General features: G+C 42.2%; 3 protein-coding genes across 8 annotated transcripts in view; 2 read left to right on the plus strand and 1 right to left on the minus strand.

The window, feature by feature from the left end:
- Positions 1-3981, plus strand: LOC110990227 (uncharacterized). Its single transcript, XM_022255113.2, has 4 exons — positions 1-648; positions 1743-1883; positions 2083-2242; positions 2758-3981. The coding sequence occupies exons 1-4, from the start codon at positions 642-644 to the stop codon at positions 2828-2830; spliced, it is 381 nt and encodes a 126-aa protein (XP_022110805.1). The 5' UTR covers positions 1-641; the 3' UTR covers positions 2831-3981.
- LOC110990224 (long-chain fatty acid transport protein 6-like) lies at positions 2281-12214 on the minus strand. Of its 5 annotated transcripts, none has more exons than XM_087136538.1 (11): positions 12075-12214; positions 9563-9899; positions 8865-9036; positions 7890-8114; positions 7612-7770; positions 7092-7216; positions 6204-6404; positions 5610-5703; positions 4864-5062; positions 4014-4111; positions 2281-3833 (listed from the first exon to the last, which is right to left on the minus strand). In XM_087136538.1, the coding sequence occupies exons 2-11, from the start codon at positions 9872-9874 to the stop codon at positions 3520-3522; spliced, it is 1899 nt and encodes a 632-aa protein (XP_086992664.1). In that variant the 5' UTR covers positions 9875-9899; positions 12075-12214; the 3' UTR covers positions 2281-3519. The 5 variants fall into 5 exon arrangements, with proteins under 5 accessions (XP_086992664.1, XP_022110798.2, XP_022110802.2 ...); XM_022255106.2 differs by having other exon boundaries at positions 9563-9920; positions 12075-12213; XM_022255110.2 differs by having other exon boundaries at positions 12008-12146.
- Positions 12197-15591, plus strand: part of LOC110990223 (long-chain fatty acid transport protein 2-like) — a 16179-nt gene continuing 12784 nt past the window's right edge. Inside the window, exon 1 of one of the 2 annotated variants that reach the window (XM_022255105.2) lies at positions 12197-12335. The gene's annotated coding sequence lies outside the window, so the exon portion shown is untranslated. Of the gene's footprint in view, positions 12336-14475; positions 14908-15591 lie in introns of those variants that run through there. The other variant, XM_022255104.2, reaches the window with a different exon arrangement.

Below are 15591 nucleotides of genomic sequence, written 5' to 3' on the forward strand. Positions count from 1 at the left end.
GGAGAAGAGCCGAAATCAATCGTCACCCCAGTTCAAAGACTTGGCAGATCTTTATGGAGGGCTTGAACCGAGAGGTGTTGGAAGTATCCGTTAACCTCCCTTATCAGCCCTGTCCAGTACTATGCTATTTAGAAATCAAACAGGTTTCTCGAATGCCAACACTTACGACACTGTGCAAACGGGCTTGTGGGAAACTCTTTATTTGAATCCGAATGAGGGAAAATAACACTGATCAATGCGGTCGACCTCGTCTGCCGGCAATTGCGTACACAGAGTGATTATCGCCGAGTGACACTTAAGTGTATCAGAAAAGGCGGGAAATGACTTTGTGCCAACGATTGACTCGAATATTGTGAGAAAAGGGATGGACTGACCTTGCAGTGATTTCTTTGCACAGTTTAAAAGGAGCAACACGTCACAGATCACGTGTGAACGATGAACAAATCCGCAATGTTTAATTGGAGTGATAACAGGTCTCTGAGAACTTACTTATTCAAGGACACGAGCTGTTACAAATTATACAATGTGCAAAACTTCAGATAACCCGATTCGCACGGATCTAGGGAGTAACTAGTGAACCAAACTCAGAGTATGTAGATTGTCATCAATTCCAGTAGACAGTGGTCGCAGAGTCAACTACAATGGAAGGTAAGTCCTAGTTTTCCCCGAAAATAGCCGCGTGACAGTTTGGTTTTTTTTTGGAATGTACATTTATTTCCCTCTTTTCGTTTCGTCTAACGCAACAACTGTTCTTGTTTGTCCAACATCTCTTGTTTCTCGCGCTCTGTATAATTTAATAGACGTTCGATGCAGTAGGGAAATAAATGTTGAAAAACAAAATCGAATTTCTTCCCGGGCCATTTTGCGGAAACTCTTTTTCTGATTTGTGAATAAAGGGAGGTGAAGACAGACTTGTGTTTAACGCATTTTGACTCCACTTTTGAATCATTTGTCTCGATTACGAACCTTTGTGATAAAAGCATTGTTTATCGAATCAGTAAGCAACTCGCATTTCACATTCGAACAGGCAGGGGCGAGCTTGAAAAACAAAACAAAATACGAATAAGCCTGACTGATTAAATTTGGGCAGTGGGATGGCTTTACGGCCGTGGATTATTTGCGGGACCCCCAGTAATTGTTTTGATATTCTATCTTAGAAATGTCGAACAAAATAAGGTAATGATTCCGAATGTATCTGAACTTTCGTAACTAGGATACATTTTGAAGAGGGCACCTGGGGCCCCCCATTCTTCTCGAGGGGCGGGGCCACTCGATGAGTTCAATGATCACGATTAAAATATTGACAATGGCAGACAGTCGCCATCGTTTTCTTTTTTAAACTAACGCCCGGAGGGGCACACGGGAGGCACACGCCTAGAGCACAGAGGTGGGAGTGAGCCCCCATGCACCCACCCACCCCCCTTAGTTACACCACTGATTATGAATTGTCAACGTCGGATTTGAAGCGAAGATTCTGTCATTTCCACTTTTGTCGCCCTGGTTGCATCTCTCAGACAAACAAATCTGCTGAACTTCTTCTCAATATCACATAAGCCTTTCAATTTTGTTTATTTACGGGGGGGTATATGAATCAATGATATGGGGGTTTGTTGAATTTAGTCGAATTATTCAGAATCGGACCTCAAACGTTTTCAATTTTAGGGATTTCAGATGTCGCTTCGTAGTATAAAACTAAAATATCTAAGTCATATCGTTCAATATATTTTCCCGTTTTGTCTTAGGTGTAAAGGCAGCAATCGAAGCGAAGAAAGCCGAATGGCAGAAACATTTTGAACAGAGCGACTTCAAATCAGTCAGCGAAATTTATTCGGTCGACTGCAAGTTATTGCCGCACGGGAAACCAACAGTCCACGGCCGGGAAGGTAAGCAGGGGTGGGGTGTGATATAGGGGGTGGGGGTCGAAAAGGATCATCTTCATTCGCCTCCAAATGGCCGACCTTTAATAAATTCTTTGATTTTCGGGAAAAGAAATATTTCTATTTCAAAACAAGTGATGCTCATACTTCTGTTAAAAATGAGGAAAGTTAGTTCAATTGAAACAAACACGTATTTTACTGCAAGATATCCCCGAAGGACTGAGTGAACTTCGACAGAAAGGCAGTACGTCACTCAGTTGGGTAACCAATGAGATTGGGCCTATGACCGGAAATGCTGACGTCGTTTTTGAACTGGCCGACTACAAGTTTCTGAAGTCGGACGGGAGCTCTGTGACCGAAGGAAAGTAAGCATTTGGTGATACAAAAGCTTCAGCAGCCATGATTTCCCAAAAGCTCTTATATTAAAGATGATAATTTATTCACCAATTTTCCTTTTTTTCGTCTCAGGAAATTTTAAAGGGTCAATCAAAACTACTAACAATGACCTAGTCCAGTGTTCTTAACAGCGCATGCCCAGACAAGCGCAACAGATAGACTAGCTTATCAGCGCAGCAACACACTGACTCACGCGCGTGCTTTCTTCCCGAAAGACCCTAGCTTTATGAAATAACGAAGTGGCTTAATACAGGGCAGTCACTAAAGACTATAAGACCTTAAATACCCCTTCATACTTGGCGTGAAAGTGAACTTGAATGAAAATTGTGACATCGGATCAAATTTCTGTCTACACTTTTTCAAATATTTCATGACCACATATTTGCTTTGCTTTTGAGTTCGCCTGTAATAGCTGGCTGTAAGTCCTCTTTAAGTCTATTCAGTTTAAACAGAAATAATTACAATTCATTCTCTTCCATTTCAGACACGTCGCGATATGGAAAAAGACATCCGACGGCTACAAGATGTACATCGATATCTTCAACGAAAATAACTAAGTCACATGAAGCACGCTAAGTTAACTATCCCCATTCTCTGGCTTGGTTTCAACTCATCAGCCTGAAAAGACTTCGTAGCACGTTGAGTGCATGTACGTTCGAACTTACACTGAGATAGCTGAACACGTGTCCATGGTGGTTTGAAGAACTCAGTACACCAATTTAAAATAAAGCTACTACGTATCTGCTGCGACGAGTAGTATTTTAATAGGTCTAAATAGGCTCTAGTCTCAAGTTATTTTATTTACCTAAACTACCTTATTTAAAAATATTATGAACTCTTCAAAATTCTCCGCATTGATAAGAAAATGGGTAGATTGTTACAGATATCTCGATATGAATACATTCATGATTTCCTTACATCAGTCAAGAACTGATTTCACAGTTCAGTTGATTACACCTTTTGCTATGTTGGTATACTGGCTGGCCTACTTTTAATGCTATTTCTCGGACCTTTATCACTTTTGATAAAACACTGCGTCTCAAAATATAATTCAGTGACCCATATGAACCATTATAGAAGGACAAAGTAACAAAAGCATCGGCAACAAATAAAGGTATTCTACAAGGCAACATTTAAAGAAAAACCAACTTTTTCCCTCAGATTTTAGTAATCGTCTTACGGCATAAAAAATAGACTATGAAAATTTACCATCTCCAGGCTAATGTAGTGCCTGTATAAGGTTTTTTTAAATACGCATGTCCTTATTTAAGATTTGACAGTGGAGGTCCTTACCAAGAGGCACATAGGATTTCTGCGACTCGTCCATGAAAAACAATTTATCCGTCCCGCAGGATTCCGGGTCAAATGCCTCCTTCACCAGATCTAATTTACGATACTTGTGTGTTTGGGTGGTTTCCATTTGATCCTTGACCCGGATGAACTTGGGGCGAGCGTAGGGAGGCAGGCGATTGGCCACTTCAGCATAGACCTCCTTCCACTCCAGTGTCTCGGTGCCATCTTGGAGGACAATAGCCGCCATACCAGCTCGTCCATCGTAGCCTTGGGTGAGAAATTTCCAACAAACACAAGTTACTGATTAAAACCATATCATCTGATTGAAAAAAATGTATTTATTTTTCTCTCTTGTAATCAAGGAATAAATATGTATATATTAAAATCTCAACGATACAGTTTGGGTTCATGTAAACGCTCCACGAACATTTTAACACTTTTGATTACCTGGTATCCTGACTCCATAAACGATGGCCTCTGTAATGTTCGGCAGATCTGTCAAAATGGCGGCCACTTCGGACGAAGCCACGTTTTCGCCTTTCCATCTACATTCGGAGGGGACAATACAGCGGCAGATTGTATAATTTTAAACTCTGTGTTTAGTTTATGGCTTAAAGTGCAACGATGATATCGACAAGAAGACAACAACGATCAAAATGATCTCAGATCATCAAAAGATTTTTCCCCTAAAATGCTGCAGGCGGTTTGACTAAAACAGATCCACGGAACTCCCCCTTTAAATTAGCTTCCCGAAACATCATCACATCTCATTTGTTTTGACACCTTGAGGTTTCATGAATCTTTCAATGTTCATGGTGTTTTATCATTCATTTTAAAAATGTCAGATATTCGAACACAAGTAGGCCAAAATTTCAACTGGTGGCAATATGCGGAACGGGGTGTAATAAACTGGCATGTGTGACATTGTGAATAAAAAACCTAGAAAACGAACAAAAGTGGTAATGGTTTGCTCAGATCTGATAAGTTTCTGAGCTGTGAAAAGTGAAAAACGGGTTTTTTGAGTTTAAAGTGTTATATCAGTTGCATTGCGCTGGCATCTTTAATGACAGTCTTGGGATTTTTTCTTTATTCTACATGTCAATAACTCGAAAATTTAAATAGCCACAGCTTGTCCATGGATTAAATAATCAAAACGTAACAAACAGTGCTGTAGGGAGATGTTTTCGTCAATTCCTCAGTACCCAAAAAATTGTCATGTTGATCTCTGCCATTCTGCCTTACTTTGCTTCACAAACTATGTCCAGTCATCCACGTCTATCTTGCAGCCTGCACCTACCTGAATGTATCTCCAAGTCTGTCCTTGAAGAAGACGTAATTCTTGCTGTCGATCATCATCAAGTCTCCCGAGTTGAAGTAGGCGTCCCCCATCACACGGACATTACGTATGATTTTCTTCTCGTCGGCTTCCTTACCGGCGACGTATCCTTCAAATTCAGCAGCTTTGCTGATCTTGGAAACCATCAGGCCCGTTTTACCTGTGGTGATATGAGAAACGAGGATCATTTACGGTTTGAAACGACTGAAAGGGCCCTTTAGTTTCACTTTCTGGGCTCAAAGACGCAGTTTTTGCCGACAGGAGGCAAAAAAACTATAAAAACCAAATAACAGCAACTACTTTTAACTGCTCTACGGAAATCTCCCATTTTGAATGCAAAGAGCAAAAAATATCACCAATCAAATAAGAATATTCAACCAACTTTGGCCGGCCATATGCAACTATGAAAGAGGTCTATAGACTGGCAACATGTCTCTTCCCGCGAAGCTGCCTGATACCATATTTGATAACATTTTTATCATCCTCTTGTGCCGTCATGTTGCTCGCCTTTCTGTGTCAATTTACCGCATCAGTTTCTTAAACAAAGAGACAAAAGCAGTACATTCAAGAACTATTTAATAAGGTCGACATTTAAACGCCGCTGAAAAAATGAGCATCAAGAACTTGCACTTTTGGTCAAAGTAACAGAATGGAAGTTTCATGTCGCTACTCACTAAATGATAATAGTTTGATCTGAAATCAAATACCTTTTGGCAAAATGATGCATTTGCCATCCGGGCCTCTGATTGGCTGAGCTGTCTCCCAATCACATTCGATGATTTCAACATCGTTTAGTAACAACTTATTGCGTCATACGGTAAAAGAACCACACGAAAATATTTTAAGGCGTATTCGTGAGCAAGAACTTTCTAAAGGTTATAAAACTGCAGAGCGTGTGGTCAGGCTGGTTTCAGAGCCTATGAAAACACTTAAGTTTCTTCTTAATCACTCGATGGCTTGTATAAAGTATACAAAAAAGCAAAAGCCAATAAACCAGACGAACGTCATAATTATACGAGAGGCCATAGTGCGTGTTCAGAATGTGTAAGACAGTGAAATAATGACAACGCCTTGAGTATATTTTGTTCTCTTAATGTGAAGGCACGAAGAAGGGAAATGGTGGATGTCTCACAGCCACTATGATGAAGCCTCTTCTCTCTTATACAAAGCTATTAGTTCAAACACCAATTCATGTATACCACTGCTTGAGCTCTTTTCTTATATTAGGTCCTATTTATGGGGAAAAGTTGATGCATGCTTCTCAAATGGACTGTGTGTGTTCATCACTGTCGCATATTTACCTTGGTCAGCGGGGAGTACGCCCCCACAGCCCCAACTGTCCCATCCGTGTTCATAAATCCACGATTACCCTCGCTCGATGCAAAGAACTCCCCGATCTGAGCTATACAAAACCGGTCCTGGAAGTCCGTCCAAATGTCTGTGGAGAGACCGTTACCAATAGCCAGCCACACGGAATGGTTGCGTTCCATGTCAGAGTCGCCCTGCAAGACGGGAACCAAACCCCAAAAGTCAATAAGCTCTACGTCACCACAACGTTGGCGTTCTTCACACGCCAGTTACATGTATTCCAACCCCAAGATGATACGGCTGTTGCATCGCAGCAATACGCTAACTCCCGTTTCTCAATGCCCTTTCTGTTTACAGGTTTAGGCAGTGAAAAGACAAACAACATTCTACTGGATTTGATCAGACCTTCTACTTGTGGATGGTTGTGATTCGAGAAGACTTGCTGCGTCGTTGTTCATATTAAATATGCAATAGTTGGGCCGGGGGGCACGTCCCCACCACAAAAAAAGGATGAATGGAGATTGAACAAGGCTAACAAAAGCTTGCCCAAAAAAACACACCACTGGAAGTTGGTGTCCCCCCCTAGTAAAATCCTAGCTACGCCACTGATCCCCCCAAAGGTTTCATTGCTTAGGAGCATGATCAGAGTAACCTAAAATACCAACTAAGGCAATTCAAAAATAATGCCCCTTGTCGATACTGCCATCTCCTTTATTGGCTGGCTCACGAATCCCTCTTTGCACTACATATCCATCCCCCACAACGCATCCCCCACTTTTGCTTTCAGGCTGAGCTTGATTCCATTTTCTTTGACCACCTGGGATTTTGCCATCTGCACATCATGACAAAATAGCCGTAGCTGCGCCTCGTGAATCTCATACCTTTGGCTGTGCCAGTAGATATCGGCATATCTCTCCAATGTACTGGATTACGGTGACGTTGTATCGCCTCACATCTTCCCAGAAATGGCTTGCGGAAAACTTGTTGCGAATAACCATGGTACAACCTGCAAACACAGCAAGAGAGTTCCTCCAATTGTAGCTGTGTCACACCCGCGTGGGCAAGCGGATGGGTAGGTTCGGAAACATAGGTCTGGCCGAAGCCAAGCTCTTGCACCAAAATACCTTGAGGAAATCAAAACTTACTCGTCAAATCGCCTGTACTCCTCTTTTACTTGTGGTCCATCGACTATTTGTTAAACCCAAATATAAATCTAAAGTTGTCTTCAAGGGCATCTTAGGCCACGTCTGCTATCAGCATTTGTCCATGTATATCCAGTTTGGTGAAAACCTAGTGACTTATCTGTATGAAAGATCTGGAGGCGGCTTCATAATTTTTAGTTATAGACACTGTAACTCTACCGCCCTCTCGTGCCTGATGTAACAAGAATTGCATACTTACCGGCGGTTATGACATTACCAACACCTATGACCATGCCAGCACTATGGAATAACGGCAGTGGAATATACATCACGTCCGATGAACTCAGGTTGAACATCTGTAGTAGGCTTCCTCCAACCATGACGCGTTTCTGTGTCATCCGAGCTGCCTTAGGCATTCCTGGTATTTAAAGAAAGACACAAAATGTGGAAAGTTTCGAGTGTTTAGTTTAATTTCTGTTAATTTCCAAATATGTGGAAAGGCCAATTTTTTGGACACTTCTTTCAAATATTACTTGCCTGTTGTTCCTGATGTGTAGAAATAGAAAGCAGATTCTGAAGGCAAGATTCCCTTGCGTAGGTCACGTGGTATCGCTTCGGTCGAGGCGAGAGGTGAGGCCAGATCAACCGGAAGGAATCCGTTGGGGAGAGTCTGTCCTTCTGGTTCTTGAATCATGAATACTTTGATGTCTTCAGCCTCGAGTGTAGTCAGGATCTCCTGTATCGCTGCTACCAGTTCGGCATCTTAGAAAGCGATTTAAACAATACGACACAGAATAAATTTATACAAAATGCTCTTTACTGTTTTATGCGTTTATCGATTAGGTTAAACTGTAAAATGAAGTTTTAAACCTGCCGCTTTTTAAGCCTCGAGCTGGACCAAGAGAGGGCTCAATAATCTTAGCAACGGAGGCTCCTTTGGTCGGAAGTAAACTTCGCTGGTTCACGAACAACTTGGAATGCACGCGTTACGGTCGCATCGCTACCAACGAAATGAACAATCCCGACCAATATGGCTCTTTCTAACACATGAGGGGGTGTTTCTACTCAGGCGGATAGAGTCACTGGTCCTTTCTCGGGCCTTATGTAGACATCAATAACGTTCTAAGCCAGTTCGGTATTTCAAAACAAGCAAGGGTCATTCGGGAATAAAGCACGCGCGCAAGTCCGCGTACGTACTGGGTTGCGCAGTGATAGGGCAGACCTCGCACATGTACCGAAATGTCCTCCAACGCGCCCCATTTTGGACATGCGCTGCTCGAATAACAAACTTGCGAACACTTTGCCATGTTTGAACAGAATCATGTATGGATTTGTTCCCGTATGTACATGATGTAGACATAAATTAAACTTCGAATTCAATTTTTAGTCCGGCAACTTGCACTATTTTTCTGCTCAGGGTAAGTGACAGTGTTATCCATGATGCATTTTCAGGGAGCCAGTCATCTACTCGAAGGTTTGTCAATCTAGAAAAGCGCGCTTAGATTTTCTCACCGCCACCGCAGATGATGGTCTTGATTTTCCCGACTCGGATGCAGTTGATGAGCGCGTCTCCCCGCAGGCTGATGTTGAGATGGGCCCCTGTTGTCCCAAGCTTGAGGAGGGCGATCACGGTGGAAATGTAGGCTGGCTCATTGTGCATGAAGATGCCCACAATGTCACGGACCTGCAAAAGGAAATACAGGTATGCCTTTAAGGATGCATTGTCACTTACTGAAATCTTGGAACATAGGAAACGAGCTACAACCTAATTTGGATTCCCTTGAGACGCATGTGCATAACCAGAGTTCTTATTGTCTGGGGAAGACTTCTAAGATAACAGCCCATTTTGGAAAATGTTTAGAACACAACGCTATGCATTCATTATCTCTTTACACCGTCCTGGTGTAGGATTTAAAAAAACCAATTGTTCGTCTTAATTCTGCTTCAATGAGCGTTCCAACTGAGCTTTAAAGTATTTTCAGCTCTTTCCATCGATGCACACCCTTGCGTATGCTTTATTATTCACACGTTTCACAGGATTTAGATGACAAAGCTTAGGCCTAGTGGGAGTTTCATAACTGTTCGAGTTGTCAAGCTTGCCTTTTTAAACCCAATGTTTGAAGGTAATTATTACTAATATAATGACATTCTACATAAAAATAGCAATACTCCAGTCATGACTTTAGCCTCGGTTCTACATTTATATGCACCTTTACTGCATCTGTTTTCTGGAGGTAGTTCGCCATCTTGTTTGCAGCGTGGTCAATGTCACTGTAGGTATGCTTTTCATCCTTGTATAACACCAGAACTTTCTCAGGATTTCTCTTTGCATGGGACTCGAACACGTCCACTTGCAGGATTCCTTTCTCCAGGAGCTTCTCAGTAGGAGTGACCACCTTCCTGACAATCAGGAGGAACTGGGAGAGGTCGTGGAAGAAGGTTGGGTACGTCAGCTTAAAGAGCACCGCTAAAGCCGACACACCACCGAGCACGCCACCCAGTAGTTGCAACAGAAGTCCCATGTTGGTCCCTAGCTCTTCCACTCGGCTAACAAGCGACAATAAAAGTCTGTGTAAAAAATAGCAAAAGTCACTGCTTGCAAATTTAACAGACACGGGAAAAAGGAACAGTGCTCCTCTTTTTACACTAGGTTCGAAAATGTTTCCAGGATTTTATTCTGAATGTTAGTTTTTTTCACGGAATGGATCAACATCTCCCAACAGATAGTTCTATGGTAACCTGTTTTTTACAGCCTTTCAGTGGCAAAACAATCGAATATTTTCAGGAGTTAGAATTCTCATTTATAGAATTTGCAATGGGTGTGCGGGAACTGAGAGGAACTGTATTTTGAAATAATTTAAATGTTTGCTGTATCTCGTCTGGATTATGAACAGGGGATCAGGAATTAATACACTGACGGGGGGGACCGTCCCGTCCACAAACATAAAAACAACAAAAAATAAATAAAATGGCATGTGTTTAAGGGGACTTGCCTTCGAGCCTCACTGTGTCGTTGGTATGGAATATAGTTCCGATTTTTGAATTTGATCAAGAAGTAGACTATCCACCAAGGTAGTTTAAAAGGGAAAATTTAAACGCTTTTCCTGTCGTCCCAGTCCGAAAATATCCGGTCCCTTTGTGTGCATCTGTGCCAACGACAATTCCAGAAAATAATACACGAACACAAGACACAGACGAGCTAAATGGTTTCCAAGACATGATGGAAGCCATCTGATATTTCTCCAGAACAAACTTTGTACATGAGTCTGTCGACCGAACTTCCAACTCACCCAATGGGAAGCAGCCGATTTAGTTCAACGACATGCGTACATGTACCATGCACACTTTATAAACTCCTGGATCAGATTGACCTAGAATTGGGTCCCATTCGGCGTGACCCTTTTTCTGGGTCAAAATAAGATCCCCGTTCGGGTCATATGTGATCCTTTCTGGGTCATCATTTGACCCGGAAAAGGGTCATGCCGAATGGGACCCAATTCCGGGTCAATCTGACCCGGGAGTTTTTAGAGTGCATGTAAGGACGGATGCGTTGCTCAACACCTTAGTGTGTGACTATAGACCCTTATGACTTTGGGGGAAAATTCCAACTTGTGTCAACTTAAATGTGCAAGAAAAGGTTTTGGTGAAAGGTTTATTCCACCGCTTGGCTGAATGAACAATCTTTTCGAAACGTATACATACACATTGCATACATGATGTATGCACCCGGACCGGATTAACAAGACTTCCAGCGTTCGGCAGGCCCTGTAGACCCCAGGGGGCAATCATTTTTAATACAGCTCCAGTAATTACAGTAATTACCTGATTTATCGAGCAAGTTTTTCTTGCGCTTAAGCAAATTTTGTGCTTAAGCAGCTCTGAAATTGGCCGACAGTGCTATAGGTCCTTCAGTCAAGGGCGCCAGCAACAGGTTCAAAGCATTTGGAGCCTCATAAATTTAACAAGCTGTTGAACCTTTTGAAAAATCGGAATTTTCACAGAGAGAAGCTAGTGCGTGGCATCTATCTCTCATTTTTCGTCGACCACTGGGCGGATCCAGGGAGAGAGGGTCAACGTACCGTCCTACTCATTGCCAATTATATAGGTCCTTTTGGGTTTTTTTGCCTATAAGTCTAAAGGTTGGAAGGTCCTCTAGCAAGCATTAACCCTCGGGCTCTTTTTGTGTGTTCATTTAACGACAAAATGAAAGGGAAAAAAATAACTTCAACACATCAGCACCACATGATGAAGTTGAAACATCACGTGACAGGTATACATTTTGGAAGAATTCTGTCACAGTCCTAACTCAACCATATTGTTCTGACTGACGCTATCGTTCGAAGCCATATCGAATCAACAATTCGTACCATTTACAATGTTACACAGTCGGTCCTCGGTCTTCAGTGTAAAGCCTCGTGTTTGGTCCAACGCATGCACCTTGCACATGTTGCAACTTAAGTCGGAAAAGGTCACGTCGAATGACGTTGTGTGCATAATAGATATACATGTACAGTGTACATGTACTTATCAGTATGGAGGTAGGACGTGGCGAGTTACACACAGAAATTCTGCCTCTGACAGTATGCATTTTATGCGCCCCAAGCAATCTGAATGTTGAACTCTGTATGCATCATGACGCACACAACTACCTATACCTTGATCGCGGTTTTCACATCGGTACGCAGGCCAGTACATGTATTGTCTTATCACTGAGACACTCACTCATCTACTTCGGCCGTCTTCAGTCACTGGGTCGTGCCAAGAGCTTCCGAGAATCGACTGTCAATACACTAGCACTAACTTATAAGTTATAGACAGAGAGCAGCACTCCACACAACAGCCTCGCTCAACGGCCAGGGCGGTGAGAGAGAGGCCAGAATTAGCTTTCAAGTTGGTTTGACCTTAAATCTGTCTGTCAGCCTATTCAGTACGTGTCCTTCACCCAGCCTCGAATCGATTTACGGTAACCTCATGCATATGCAGGTAGGCTGAACAATCAAGGAAGAATTCCTTTTTTTTTTATTATGTACAATCACGCGTTGCAATGAGCCGGTTCTGTGGGACAACATCCCCCTCCCCAAAGCGTGGCCTTACGTGACTACCCGGCGCTTGCTCAGTTATACTTTGTTAAAATTCCCATCTGCTCATCTGATCATAGGATCTACACTTCTATATGGTAAACATGTGGCGGATACAACAACCACTTTCGGGGGGGGGGACCAACCTTTTTTGAGGGAGCAAATTTTTTGTCATGTTAAGCTTTAATTAATGACCATCCTTAGGCTTGAGGCTACATTTCAGGGCTTTTTACACGCTTTGGGAAGAAAGAGAAATAGAACTAAACCAAGCAAATTATCGACGAGCAGCTGAACTGGTCTGAACATGTTGATAAACTTGTGATTACAGTTCCGGCAAAGCTTGGAATGTTCCGACGTGTCAAACCATGATACCTACCAATTCAGTCTCTCAAACCTCTCTTTAGTTTACCCCATTTTGATTACTGTTATCAAATCTGGTCTGGCCATTTTCAAAAACACACCGATAAACTTGTCAAATTGCAGAAGTATGCTGCTAGTACTGAGTTTGAGCAAAGGGCTTGACTCCTCATGGACCCGAACTATTTAATGAGTTATGGTGGCTCTCCTTGCACAAACCGTCGATTCCTTGACCTTAAAGCAGTGTTCATGTATAGGTGTGTAAATAATTTTGTTCCGAATAATCTCCTTGTTGATTATAATAATCTTGCTAATGACTGTCTGAGTGTGTGTGTTTTTTTATTCTTTGTAAGTCGTGTTACTTGTTCTTACTTTTGATTGTATGTACATGTTCTTTATTTTTACTTGTGCATCATGCACCTTGTAGCAGGGCCCTATGGAAGACCACTGTGTAGTGAATAGGCTACCCTGGTTAAATATAATTGTAATAATGATAATTATAACTTCGTTTCTAGAACTTTCAAAACTTTATGATCATTTTTTGGGGGGGGTGGGGCATGGCCCCCTGGTTCTTCCCTTAGGTAAAACCATCGATGTTGATATTCAGTGACTGTGAAAATGTGCATCACACACTCTGTACGACGAATTGTAACAATAATGTGTCAATATTTGTGCCTTTATAATTTTTTGTTTACAATTGTTTCCACATGGATTATGCATACATACACCAGACATGCCAGCGATGCTTTACACTGAATGCAAATATTGTCGGGGATATTCTAATCAATATGATTAGAATATTTCTACGTACAAGGGTATAGAGGCTGGCGGCGGGACGTGGCAAAGAGTTCTCAGTGAGGGCCTATCTGAGGGGCAGTTGGGGAGGGGGGACATATTAGGTCTAGAGGAGGGATCAAGTCCCAGCATTTTCCTTTAGTTATATCTTTATTTTCTTTGTTTTCTATATTTTCAGAGGGCTTCAAGTTGCAGACACGTGAGCGGGGTGATGATATTGGGGGGGGGGCTAAACCACTGGTTTTGGCTTACACAATGATTCCTTGCAAATTCAAGTGCCTTTCACAGTCAAATTTCTGCCTAGACTGTCCCTAAGTTTCCCCGCGGGATGTTTTGTTATCTTCATGGATGTTTATAGGTTCTCCTGGCTATTTTAAATTATTTGTATTTAATTTCGCAGAATTGAGTTTCCAGGTTAGTCCAGTTGTTTAATCGAGTTTAAGCCACAGACACACATTTTCGGCGAGGGCGTTCAATTTCGTCTTGTAAGTAAGCGGAACCGTGTTCTGAGTCATTGGGAAAAGATTTAATTCGTCGTTGGCCAAACAGTTTAATGATAAGTTTGTTCATTTTCGTCACATTTCATTGCGACATACGGAAGAATTAGGCTATTCTTGCGTGCCTGGGGAAATGTTCAGGCAAGTGGCACTGGAATAGCAATTTGGTCTCTGAATGTGGAAATCTTGCTCATTTCCGTCGCTGGAGCTAATGGACTGAAGCTACCAGTGGCCCACAGCTGTAATCGTGACTTTGGTCGACTTCTCCTGGCCACTCCAGGATAGCTCCCAGGATAGCTCAATGACCACCCCTACAAAAAGGGGGAAAAAGAAGGTCTTAAAGTTGTCATATCTGTAAAATTTCAATGGTTTTCGAAATGAGTAGCACATGAGTTCCTAGTGCTCATGACACATTCGACGAGTAGAGTGAATGTACATCACACGCGAAGAACATGTATGTACGGCTTCCCACAAGGCTTAGCGACGTCATATTTCCTCTACAAGATTTATATTATAACGGGTTTTTATATATTCAGGGCTGCCGTCAAGCTGGAGTGTGTCACCTCACTCTCCAGTCCAGAGGGTGTCGTAGTGTTCCATGGTAATTCTCAACTTGGACGCCGACATCTTGGCTGAATATTGTGATCCTCAGATATGTGAAGCTGTCAGGGTCTTTGAAGTAGGCCTACGAGTCAAATTACAGCACGCGTACATGAACTCGATGACTGGTACAATATTGCACAGAGTATCCATGGAAGCAATCCCATCAGACGTAGTAGCAGTATTTCTCGGCAAGCAGTTATTATTTTGAAACTGTGTTCAACCTTGGTAAGCAGCAATATTGTCTGTATAAGTTACAGGTACATCAGGTTGGCTGAGATTGTTGCAAAGGGCTGCCTCGAGAGAATAGAATGGATATTTCTAGCCTGCACTTGACGATACACTGCCCGATGTCTGGTCATCATTATTCGTGTAATAATGGTGGCGTTCATTGAAGGCGCAGCCTCGTGCATGTGATTATTATGGTGTTCCATATGTGCCATCTGGTCGCATTTTTCGACAGGCGTCGCATTTTTAGACCGGGCGTTTTGTTTTCACTTTATATGCTTAGGTGAAAGCGAAATTGTACAACGTTGCAAATATTTACCTACCAGCCTGCATTCCATGGATTATATGTTCAGTTGAGTTGACCTGATGCAGGTCTTGTTAATAAAAGTTAGGCTAACTTCATCGCAGATTATTCCCAATTACCATGTAATGAAATTTTCTTAGAATCACTTTTTGTGCACGTCTGCACTCTTCTTCAGTGTATGGAGACTGTATGGAATTTTATTTTGAGTAAGGCGAACTGAAAGGTGCACTTTTTAAACATTCAAAATTAACCAAGCATTTCTGGACAAGTGAGGGCGCTTTTGCCTTAGACACTGTTCAGTTTGCATGTTTTCATGCTTAAACTGTGAACTCCAAACTTATTATTTAAAAACATTTCTGAATAAAAGGTTGCTCACTGGC

The sequence above is a fragment of the Acanthaster planci genome, linkage group LG05, assembly GCF_054643075.1.
Source record: "Acanthaster planci isolate LZ-2023a linkage group LG05, COTS_SCS, whole genome shotgun sequence".
In the NCBI taxonomy this organism is placed as follows: Eukaryota; Metazoa; Echinodermata; class Asteroidea; order Valvatida; family Acanthasteridae; genus Acanthaster; species Acanthaster planci.